Consider the following 12,747-nt stretch of genomic DNA (forward strand, 5'->3'; position numbering starts at 1 on the left):
GTCACTATGAGTCGGTTCCAACTCGATGGCACCTGACAACAACAATGTGAGCACCAGACTGAGAACCACAAGGCCAGCAGTTCGAACCCACTAGCCACTTGTCGTGAGAAAGGTTTTCTGCTTCTTGGGAACCCTATTACAGGGTCAGCTGAGAACCTTGGCCTCTCCCTTGTCAAGTCACATCTTCAGATCTCAAGGGAGGCCTGCAGAGCACAGGTGGGTGCCAACTGCAGCTCCTCCTAAATACAGCTGTGTCAAGGCCATATTCCCATAGGTGCGGGCACAGATACTGCCAAAGAGAGAAGGTGGGAGGCCATCCGGAATTGTCTTCTTTGTTTTTTCCAAATTTTATTAACAAAACCAAGGGGCGGGAGTGACAACTTACTCTATGGTCCAATCCAGGCACAGAGGCTGGAGAGACAGACAGGGACGCGGGGACATTCTGAGACCCCTCTGATGGGTGGTCAAATGGTGGATGGCCACAGGAAGAAATGGGGTCCCTCAGAGAAACAGCTGACTGGAGGAACACACACATTGATGACTCAGGGTGGTACCCCTGCCTGGAATGCAGGGCTGTGAGAGGTCCTGGACAGGTGCGGCTCAGCGGTCAGCACTGGATCGCAGATCAGTCGTGAGTGGGTCATGCTGGATCGTTTGGTGCAGCATCAGGGCCAGTAACCCTGCCCGGTTTGTCATGGCTGCCCGGACATTGCGCTCCTGCTCAAACAGCTCGTCTAGTTTGTACCACTGCCAGGAACAGATGGGACGGTGAGAAGGGGTTCCTGAAGCCCAGCCAGCCTGCCCTGGGTCACATCCAGCAAAAACCTACCACACGCACACGCTCCAAGTCCACTTCAGCACGCCGCAACTTCTCCCAGCAGTAGTGACGATTGCACTGGCGCTTGGGTAGACGACAGAAGTCACCTGTGAGCTCAAACACATCTCGTACAAGGGGGCACCCACATACCTCATCGGCTGGCACCTGCAGGGAGAAAGGGTGAGGATGCATGGACGGTGGAGAGGCAAGGAGGCCGTCAGGAAAGAGGGATGGTCAAAGAGAGAGGAAGGAAAAAATGAGATCAGGCAGGAAATAGGGAAGAGTGGAGAGGCAGGGAAAAAGGGAGAGATGGAAGGGTGAAGAAGCAGAGAAAACAAAGAATGTAAGACGATCACAAGGGGTGCTGTTCAGGCAGGAGAAAATGAGCAGTCAAGCAAGAAGGTGAATGTGTATGTGTGGGGGGGAGGGTGGAGTAACAGGAAAACTGGGAGAAGATAGGGAGGAAGGTTAGAAACAGGAGGCACTGAGACAGAAAACAGGAGAGACCTGAAGGATTGAACAGGAGGAGGGAAAGGCAGGCAGACAAGAAAAAGGAAGGAGAGGGAGAGAGGTCAAACAGGAAAGGATGACTGTGTGGCAGGGGAAAAGGGCAGCCTGGGCAAGCTGAGAGGAAATCTTACTTTGGGATCCCGTGAGTGCTCTGGACATAGCACCTGGAGTCGTTTACAGTATGTTTTGCTCTGAGGATTGTAGACATCACAGAAGAGCCGAGTGGCCCTGGGAAATTAGGAGCAGAGAGAATGGTGAGGGAGTGGGGCTATTCCCAGCTAATCTTACCAACGCCACCCACATTCTACTACCGACCAAAACATTTGTTCCCTTCCTCTAGCTCCACATGGCGCCTACACTCACCCCTCGATGCGTGTGGGGTACATGGACCCAAAGGACGTCTGGCTCTCATACTGGAGAGAGGAGCACAAAAGGAAGATACTGGATGTGGCTGCATGCCCTCTCAGATGACACACCTGTCCCCTCAGGCCCCCTGATGTTCCCATACCATCCGCCCCTCAGACTGACACCCCAACCTTAGCATAGCAGCGCTCCATGTGGCGCAAGGCAACACGTGGGTTGATGGGGTGCCCACAGGAGACGCAGAAGATCTGCAGGTCTGTGTCGTCACTGTCACCCTCATTGCTCTGCATGGGAGGGAAGAAGCAATGAGACCGGGCAGGACCAGATGCTGGGCCACCCTGCTGCACCCTTACTTGCTCACCTCCTCGTCCTCACGCACAGCCTGCTGCTTGGCACGCAGAATGATGGCTTCCAACTCGTGGAATCGGCGCTCCATCTCCTGAAGGCGGGTGCGAGCACTCTGCTGCTCACGACGTATGCGTTCCAGCAGCTTCTTGCCATGCTCCTCAGCAATGCAGGGGCTCTGCTGCCACTGCTGGATGCGCTGGGGGAGGATCTCGTAGATGCGGCTGCAGGGAAGCAGTGAGTGGGGCACAAGCAAGGAAGGTGGCAAGTAACAAGATGCATATCGGTGATTAAAAGACGCCAAAACATGAGTGACTGAATGGTGCAAAGATAACGGGAGACTCAACAGTAGATGAAGGAGTAAAGGGATGAAGCATGGATGAGCCATTGATGGCTGAGTGAGTGTTTAGTTGACTGAATTGTGGACAGAGTATTGACTGGTAGACATAGAAATGACTGATCATGCCCATCCCTGCACTCCCTGACCCCCTGAAATGACTCACTTGGCTGCCAGCTTCATGCCGCAGTCCTCTGAGCAATACTTGGAGCTGGGCTGGGCGGGGCGCACACAGCCTGGCCCCAGGCACTGCGGCAGTGTTGCAGGGTCCTTGACATCAGTCCGCTCCGGGTGTTTCCATTTGTCTTTGTGCTTCTGCTTTTGACGATGCCGTTTGTATCGCTCCTCCTTCTGTAGGGCCAGGTAGGTCAGAGTGCAGCTAAAAGCAGGCCCAGGCCCCACCATTCCACCCTCTCTGACTTCTGCCTCCTCTGTTCCCACACTCCAGACTACCCTCCCCCTCACCTTCTTCTCAGACTTCTTCTCTCGGCGCTTCACGTGCTTTACTTTCACTGCCCTCTTCCTCAGCGCAGGATCCAGGAATGAAGACTCCTCCGTGTCACTCATCCAGGGCTGCAGGTAGGACATGCACTGACCCATCCAACCCACTCAGGATGAGCTCCACATACTCCTTTCCAGATCCGCCACCTCCTCCACGCTGCTCTGTAACCGTCACCCTTCCACCATCAGACACTCCCGCCTGCTCACCAGGCCATGGTCATCAAAGGCCCCCGCACAGAAGTCCTGGTACAGGTCAGGGTCCAGTGCTAGGTCCTCATCAGAGAGTGGCTCAGGTGTGACTGTAGCCTCAGGTGGCTCCTTAACTGATGACACCATAGCCCCCTCGTCCTCACGGATGCGCCCCAGCTTCTGAGATGGCTGTGTCTGCTGTTGGGTGGGCAATGGCCGACGGGGCCTTGGCAGGGACTCTGAGGACGTCACCGGCGAGAGCTGCGGGGGCAGAATCTCAGGACTGGGCCTGCCCCACCCCTACCCCCATGCCCCACACCACCCTGGGGGGCTGGACTCACCGAGGAAGGGAAGTACTTGTACGATTCCTGCGCAGGAGAAGGCCCAGGTCAGCCGCAGGTGGATGGGGGTTGGCCTGCCCTAGCCCCTTCCCTGGTCCCCACCTAACTCTGCCTTGCCTTCCCAGATACACCTGGCCCCATCCTACCCACCAGAAGATGCTTAGCTTTGCCCCACCTGCCTGACCACTGGAAACACCTGGTGTCACCCTGCCCTCTCAAACATACTTGGAGCTAGGGGGGACCTCCTGCCAGCCCAGCATATCTCTCTGGTCATGCCTCACATTTCTGGATATGTCAGGGTCCTTCCCATCTGCCTGGATACAACCCAGCCCACCGGTACCTCAACTGAACTAACCTCTCCTAGACACAACGTTCTCCATCCACCTGACCCTGCCCAGCTCTGTCCATGCTCACCCGGGCACGAAGCTGGCACTGGCGTAACCGACATTTCTGCCGGATCTTGTTGGGGCCCCCGAACTTCTTCATGTCTCGGCAGAAGTCACAGTGGCCACAGTCCTCAGTGCGCCGGCATGCCTCACACTCGCCGCACATGCGGGCTGACCGTTTGATCTGCTGCTGCTGCTGGTGATGCTGGAGGAGGTGCCAGGAACAGAAATCAGGAAGCCAGGCAGGATGCAGGAAGGAGCCACCTCACCCATCCTGACCACCAAAGCCACTCACCTGGCTGGGTGTGGGCACCAAGGGCTGTGGAGAGGCTTTGTGGGGCGATGCAGAACCCCGAGCAAGTATGGCGGTGACACCTGTCCCAGACCCCACCCGACGCTGCAGGTCCAGATCAGGGGTAGGCCTCTTGCGCCCTCCACCTTCATCCCGGGGCTCACTGCTGTCCCGTTCGCTGCCATCCCGCTCCCGTGACTTCTTGTGTCGGTAGCGGATCTCCAGCTTAGGGTCTTTCTCTGCAGGGTGGTTCGATATTGGGGGTGGGGTGGGGGGTTTGGATTGTCCTTTCTACGCTTCCTAACCCCTCTCCCCCACCTGCTCCATCCCATTGCTCTAGGGCTCCTTTCTTGGACCCTTTCTCACTGCACACAATGGAACCCAGTTCTAGCTACCACCAAGCCAATAAGCACTATGCCCACAGACACATCCCTATCATCCCCCGTCTTGGTCCCCTCCTGGGCCCTCTATGTGCCGTCTGGCTGCCCTGTCCACCCCAGCGGCCTCACCTCGGCACTGCCGACAGTACCACTCCCGAATGGCCTTGGCCATCTTCTCTGTGATCCGGATGCAGTCTCCATGGAACCACTCATTACAGTTGTCACAGCCGCTGCACATGGGGTGGGTATGGGGATGTGAGGGTCCAGTCCCAGCAGCTGCACCCAACCCTGCCGGGTAGCAAGCCCACCCGCCTGGACCCGGCTCACATCATGAAGCAGTTGATGTCCGGCTTGCGGCAGATGCAGTAAATGGGCGCATTCTCCCCATTCTCCGACTTGCTGTCCTCCCCAGCATCTGGTGGCTCTGGGTCTGAACCATCACCCTCCTGTGGGACCCCCCAACATGGCATATTCCCCACGTTACAGCACCATCTTGCGTGCTGATACTCCTTGCTCTGCTAGGATGGTGCCCCCCGAATCTCTCCATCACCGTCCCTGGGTGGGTGGGTGGGTGGTTCCCGACTCATAAGGACCCTGTACAGGGTTTCCGAGGCTGTCAATCTTGACAGGAGCAGAAAGCCTCATCTTTCTCCTGCGGAACCACTGGTAGTTTCGAACTGCTGACCCTGACGTTAGCAGCCCTACTCGGAACCACTACGCTACCAGAGCTCCTTGTCAGGGTCCTTAAGACGCCCCATGGCGGCCCACTCCTGCCTCTAAAGCCGCGGCCCCTAAATGGACTCGGCACAAACACCCTCCCGTTAGGTGTCGTGGAGTTGGACCACCGAATGAAGGCCTGCGGCTCTGAGCCCATTCTTGTCACCGTGTCACCCCATTTCCATCGGGGGGTCTTCGTCTTTCTCACTGACCCTCTACTTCACCCAGCAGCACGCACCGCTCCCGGGGCCGGCCCCTCGGATCCCACGCCCGGAGCCGGAGACGAGCTGAGCCATCCTCACTCCCTCTCGGCACTCACGGTGTCAGACGTTCCCACAGACTCCATCACAGTTCCCCACACGCTTCCCGTTATTTACCCCAGAGACCCTCATCACACAGCTCGGCAGACCCCTCTTCACCAACACGGCGCACCACAAGCCCCTCAGCACGGTTCTCCACCGAACTGCCCATCAGGGACCCCGCGAACCTGTCATTATGGACCCACATCTGACTCATCACAGAACTCTCACCAGGCTCACCACACACCCCCACCGTTCTGCCCGAAGAACCCTGCTGAGGTTCACCACAGACCCTCATCATTCTACTCATAGACTCCCGTGTGGCTCACCACAGACACCACGCGTCTGCTGTCGGACTCCACCATTTACCAAGCCCACCGACCTCTGGCGCCAAGATCCTCCCCGGACCCGTACTCACCATATCTTGCTACCGGCGCACCCCCTCGCAAAACCCGCACAGACCACTCCGCGGCGTCCCCGGCCGTTGCAAAGGCGCCTATAACTACTTCCGCTTCTGATCGCGCCAATCGGGCACCGTACCCTATTGCGCAGGCTCCGTGTGGCGGCTCCGCGACAAACAACTTGCTGCCTAAAACTTGAGCCAGGCTGCGTTCTTAAGGGTCGCCATCTTGACTACAGTCCGTACAGTTACCAAGTTCATACGTTCTCATGAAACATGGCAGCGCCTATATCGGAGCTTTTCCTTAGGAGCTGCCACCTTGTGATCGAGTCCGTACACCGGCCATTGGATATCGAAGTTAGCTAGTAAATATGGCCGCACCTATTGCGAGACTTCCACGAAGACGCTGTCATCTTGAAGTCTGATTCCGTAAGGAGGCCGAGTTCTGACGTTCACGAGCAACATGGTAGCGTCCTAGTTGTGGCTGCTGCAAAGGCGCCGCCATCTTGACAGTTGATTCCGTACAAAAGCTACTCGTACTTCTGAGATAAATCGGCTGCTGTGGAAACATTATCTGGATCAAGACTATCATTCTTCCACTCAATCACTTTTCCTTTACACACATACTCATAGGGGACAGACAGGCTGTATGAAGGAAGTTAGTACTTCCTGTTATGTCGCCGACTTCACGTCACTCTATTCCTCTCTCTACTTCAAACTTGACAGGCGCAGAGTGAGAGAAAGGGGGCAGGGTCGGAATTGGGCAGTTAAGGCCAACAACCAATCCGTGGGCAAGAATAAGGAGGAACTGGCAACAACACAAAGAGACAGACGTGCCTTGTGGCTTGTGAAGTGAAGGGCGGCATCAGTCCCGCCCCTAGGGGGAGGGCATCTGAAACCAGGAAGAGAAACACGGCTTAGTTCTCAAAGCCCAGATGCTAAGGCGTCTGTCCTCGCTCGCGAGGTGGACCCCTCCCCACTCTTCCTGGGACGTTCTATGCTATAATAAACCAGTGCTTTGCTGGGAGATTTTCGTTTGCTGAACTTTGTCTGCTTTACAAAAGGGTAGAGCTCGCGAGTCCTGTCCCTTTCCCACACCGAACCAGGTCTCAAGCCCAAGGCATCCCGCCCTGTGAACTTGACAAACTTTACCAGTCGCGGTCCAACTCCGATCTCGTCCTGGTAGTACAGTGGATAAAGCGCTCGGCTGCAAATCTACAGGTCATCATGGGCTAAAACCCACCAGGCACTCCATGGCACTCCATGGCAGAAAGATGTAGCTGTCTGCTTCGGTAAAGACTTACAGTCGTAGAAAACCTCTAGGACCGTTCTACACTGTCCTCTCGTGTCTTTATGAGTCAGAACCAACTGGACTGCACAGGTTGCCTTTCGGTTTTTTTCACCTTCAGGATAAGCCACAAGCAACGATGGATCTAGACCCTCAACGATGATGACTGAGGTGGTGGTAGTTATTGTGCGGTGGAGTCGGTTCCGACTCCTAGCGACCCTGTACAGAGTTTTCGAAGCTGTTTGTTGTCAAGTGCCGTCGAGTCGATTCCGACCCATAGCGACCCTGTATAGAGTTCCCAAGGAACAGCTGGTGAGCTTGAACCGCCGACCTTGCAAAGCGCCGGCTTTGCAGTCTGGTGCATCAACCCACAGCGCCACACCAGGAGTCTGCTAAAAAGTGGCTAAGCTAGAAGTAGATTTTGAAATCACAGACTTCACCTCAAACCTCAGCTGCCAGAGTGTTGATATTCACTTTGATTCTCTGTTGGTTTTACTGGAGTCTTTCAATAGTCTCACCTGCAGAGGTTTTCTTAATTTAAAAAAAAAAAAAAAAAGTTTCATTTAAATTGTGTACACTATTAATAAAGGATCTCTGATAGCGTGGTGGTTAAGAGTTGAGCTGTTAAACTCAAGGTCACCAATTTGAAACTACCAGCTGTTCCGCGGGAGAAAGATGAGGCTTTCTGCTCCTGTAACAATTTACAGCCTCGGAAACCCTCTATGGGGTCGCTATAGGTTGGAACTGACTCCACGACACACAACCACAACCACCACCACCACCATTCGTAAAAAAAATGAACTACCATATGACCCGGCATTGCTACTGCTCTAGAGATATATCCAAGTGTCTTGAAAGCAGCCACATATATGAACTTGAGGCACAAGTCACAATAGGCAAAAGGTGAACACTTTTTTGTTGGCTCATCAACAAATGAATGGCTCACCAAAATGTACAAAGTATAGCACTCAACCAGAAAGAAAAATAATGTCCTGACACATGCTAAAACACGGATGGAGCTTGAAGACATTATGTTGAGGAAATATGTCAGTCACAAAAGGACAAATACTGTATGAACTCATTTATATAAAAAGATAACAGGCAAATGTATGGACGCCAACGTTTATTAGGATAAGAGGGAGGAGAAATTATTGTTTATAGAGCACTGAGTTTCTGTTGATGATGATGGAAATTTCAAATTAAGGATAATGATTGCACAACTAAATTAATGTATTTGATGTTAATACATTGCACACCAGTGACAAGTTCAATTGGGAAACGTATGATAGATTTTTTAAAAACATATTTTTTTGTGAATTGAGTCTACAGAGCTGATCATCAGTTTTACATCCAACAAATAATATACTTAATTTCATTACACTGATTGCAGTCCCTCCATCAATGAACAATATTTACCTTTAGAATTCCTCCTTGTGTCTTCTGACACCTTAATTTTCCTCTGTCAACCTCCCTCTTGTATATTGCTTTCCCATGTTCACATATGTCTACCTTCTACCAACTGAATAATTTTCCCTTCCTACCCACCACTGTTAACCATTTTTATCAAGAAAACCTTCTACAGCATTGGTGTCATACAATATTTGTCCTTCTGTGATTGGCTAATTTCATTCAGCATATGTCCTCTGGTAGCGTAGTGGTTATGAATCAGGCTGCAAACCTCAAGGTCAGCAGTTCTAAACTAACAGCTGTTCTGCGGGAGAAAGATGAGGCTTTCTGCTCCCATAAAGATTTACAACCTTGGAAACCCTGTACAGGGTAGCTATGAGTCAGAACTGACTCCATGGCATACAACAACAACAACAATGTCCTCCAGGTTCATCCATGTTGTGAAATATTTCACAGATTCATTATTATTTTTCAACATTGAATAGTATTCATTGTGTGAATGTACTAAAATTTGTTTAACCATTCTTCTGTTGATGGAAATTTAAACTGTCTCCATCTTTTTGCTATTGTGAATAATACTGTAATAAACATGGTGTGCATATACCTATTCATGTCATGGTTCTTATTTCTGGAGCATATATACCAAGTAGAGGGACTGCTGGGTCATACAATATTTCTATTTCCAACTTTCTGAGAAAGTGTCATTCTGTTTTCTACAGTGGTTGCACCATTTTACAGACCCACTGGCAATGTAGGAGGGTCCCAGTTTCTCCACACCCTTGACAGCTTTTGTTGTTTTCTGTTTTGTTTTGTTTTTAATTTTGTTATTAATGCCACAAGGTCAGCAGTTCGAAGCCGCCAGCTGCTCTTCAGAAATCCTATACAGACTATGGGTCAGAGCCCAATCCATGGCACCTAACAACATCAACAACAACAACAAGATTTCATTGTTGTTTTGATTTGCATAATGGGACTCCTGGTGTGGTGTTTGACTGCTAACCACAAGGTCGGTCCACAGTTCAAACCCACCAGCTGCTCTTCAAAAACTCTCTATTAGGTCACTTAGCCGAAAACGACTCAGTGGCACTTAACAACAACAACGGCGAATGATAGTGATCATTTCTTCATATGTTTGTTGGTCACCTGAATTAACACTTTGCTGAAGGGTCTGCTATGTCCTCTGCCCATTTTGAAATTAGAATATTTGTTTTCTTGTTGAAGCATTGAAATGTGCTGTAAATTTTAAAGATTAGTAGTCTTTTGTCTGACATGTCATTGTCAAAAATTTTTTCCCAGTCTGTGGGTTCTCTTTTACATTCTTTTGATGAAATCCTTTGATACACATAAGTGTCTAACTTTTTAAGAGATTCCAATCACCTATTTTGTCTTCTGTTTGTGTTTTCAGTTATGTTTGACAGTGTATGTGTGCCATGTATCACAGCCCCTAAGTTTGTCCCTATTTTTTCATTGATGATCTTTATAGTTCTAGGTTTTACATTTAGGTTTTTAATCCACGTTGATTTCATTTTTGCATATGGTGTGAGATATGTCTTGTTTTATTCTTCTGCAAAGGATTTCCAGTTTTGTTAGCATCATTTGTTGAAGAGACTATCTCTTCCCCATTTAATGTATTTTGTCCCTTTGTCCAAACTCAACTGACTTTAGTGGAAGAATTTACTTGTGGGTTCTCAGTTGTGTTCCATTGATCTATGTGTACTAGTGCCAGGCTGTTTGGACTACTGCAGCTGTTTGGAGATTAGTATGACAGATATTTTTACAAAAACAAAACAAAACACAAACAAGAGAAACTGCTGACACTGATTATTTACTGCCAAACACTTCATGGGATTTCATTTTTTGATTTGGAGGTTTAGGGTCATGTTTTCATAAAATATTCCAGTTGATTAGCTTAGTATGTGCTTAGTGCTTCTGTTCTAACTTATTGCATATGCCTGGGGTCTTACAGGTAGATAAATGGCCACCCAGGGTAAGACACTTGATCTCTGCCTGAATAGAAGGAGGAAATGGAATGTGCGGCTAATTGCTTTCATGAACAATTGTTTCCTTTACCATGAGACCAAAAGAACTGGAGGATTCCCAGCTACCATTACTGAACGTTTTGATCAAAAACTCTAAGAGAGACTGTAGATTCTCAAACAGGATGTTGCTGGTTGATCTGGGTGGAAAAGTCTGTCATGAACTCCAGGGGATGAGGCAGACAGAACTTTGGCACTGGAGGAAAATACATTCCACCTTTTCACATTCATGGCAGCTACAGAAATAATGGAAGAGTGGTGCACAAGCTGGATATGGGGTTTACTGGGGACCTAACAACTCACTAAATGTAAGTGAGAATGTTTCTGGAAGACAGACAAACCAAATGGCAGAACTGAGGGCAACCCACAAAGCAATTGAACAAGCAACGAGCCAAAATATTGAAACCAGTAGCAAGTTTGTCACTAAAGGCATGACAGAATGGATTGGTAACTGAAAATAAATGGATGGAAGACAGCCTCTGGAAGAGATGTTGTCAACAGATATGATATTGAGAAGATTGATGGGGCTTCCCAAGCATGGTTTTTCAGTGGAAGGATGTCCCTGGCCATCAAGGACTGGCCAAGGAGCTCGAAAATAAGACTTCATTTTCATTATAGGTTGCAACATTCTCTCTTTGAGTTAGATTTGCTGGTGACAACTTCCAAAGTGTTCTTCCCTTTTTCTCATGGGCATCTCCTTATAAAATTGGTTTCAACAATGTATTCTTTATCTTCTTCTACCGTTAATGACACATGGACCTTGCCAGATGGAATACATAGAAATCAAATAGACAACATCTGCGGAAAGAGACGATGGAAAAGTTTCATATCATCAGTCAAAACAAGGCTAGGTGCAGACTGTGGAACAAACCATCAATTACTCATATGCAAATTCAAACTGAAACTGAAGAAAATGAAAACAAGTCCTCAGAGCCAAAATATGACCTTGAATACATCCCACCTGAATTTAGAGATCATCTGAAGAACAGATTTGATACATTAAATACTAAAGACCAAAGACCAGAAGAGTTGTGGGATGACAAGAAGAACATCATACATGAAGAAACCAAAAGTCATTAATAAAACAAGAAAAAAGGAAAAAGTCAAAATAGATGTCAGAAGAGACACTAAAAGTTGCTTTCCAGCGTAGAGATGCTAAAGTAAATGGAAGAAATCAGGAGGTACAAGAACTGAACAGAAAATTTCAAAGATCAGCTTGAGAAGATAAAGCCAAATATTACAACAAAATATGAAAAGATCTGGAGTCAGTAAACCAAAAAGGAAGATAACATGCTCATCATTTCTCAAACTAGGGGAACTGAAGAAAAAATTCAAGCCTTGACTTTTGTTAGTGAAAGATTCTCTGGGCAAATTATTGAATGATGCATAAAGCATCAAGAGAAGATGGAAGGACTACACAGAGTCACTGCACCAAAAGGAAATGGTTGATGTTCAGCCGTTTCTAGAGGTAGCATATGATCAAGAGCCAATGATACTGAAGGAAGAAATCCAGGGTGCATTGAGGGAACTGGCAAAGAACAAGGCACCAGGAATTGATGGAATAAAAATTGAAATATTTCAAGAAAACAAGGCGGCACAGGAGGCACTCACTCATCTCTGCCAAGAAATTTGGAAGACAGCTATCTGGCCGACTGGTTGGAAGAGATCCATATTTGTGCCCATTCCAAAGAGAGGTGACCAAACGGAATGCGGAAATCATCGGACAATCTCTTTGATATCCCATGCAAGTCAAGTTTTATTAAAGGTAATACAGAAATGGCTGCAAGCATACATTGATAGAGAACTTCCAGAGGTTCAAGCTGGATTCAGAAGAGGCCATGGAACGAGGGATATCATTGCTGATGTCCAGTGAATCTTGGCTGAAAGCAGAGAATATCAGAAATATGTTTACCTGTGCTTTATTGACTACACAAAGGCTTTCGATTGTGTGGATCATGACAAGATATAGACAATATTGCGAAGTATGAATATTCCGGAACAGTTAATTCTGCTCATGAGGAATCTGTACATGGACCAAGCGGCAGTTGTTTGAACAGAACATGAGAACACTGGATGGTTTAAAATTAAGAAAGGTGTATGACATGGTTGTATTCTTTCACCATACTTATTCAACCCAAC

The 12,747-nt window shown here is 48.8% G+C and overlaps 1 protein-coding gene across 1 annotated transcript; it reads right to left on the minus strand.

The window, feature by feature from the left end:
* Positions 1-600: 600 nt before the first annotated feature.
* Positions 601-5,937, minus strand: CXXC1 (CXXC finger protein 1). Its single transcript, XM_006837490.1, has 15 exons — positions 5,896-5,937; positions 4,789-4,907; positions 4,591-4,691; positions 4,085-4,320; positions 3,818-3,994; positions 3,404-3,430; positions 3,081-3,323; positions 2,838-2,945; positions 2,539-2,723; positions 2,052-2,259; positions 1,864-1,974; positions 1,691-1,740; positions 1,459-1,555; positions 830-982; positions 601-747 (listed from the first exon to the last, which is right to left on the minus strand). The coding sequence occupies exons 1-15, from the start codon at positions 5,896-5,898 to the stop codon at positions 601-603; spliced, it is 1,965 nt and encodes a 654-aa protein (XP_006837553.1). The 5' UTR covers positions 5,899-5,937.
* Positions 5,938-12,747: the final 6,810 nt, after the last annotated feature.

This window comes from Chrysochloris asiatica, unplaced genomic scaffold, assembly GCF_000296735.1.
Source record: "Chrysochloris asiatica unplaced genomic scaffold, ChrAsi1.0 scaffold00021, whole genome shotgun sequence".
Taxonomy (NCBI): Eukaryota; Metazoa; Chordata; class Mammalia; order Afrosoricida; family Chrysochloridae; genus Chrysochloris; species Chrysochloris asiatica.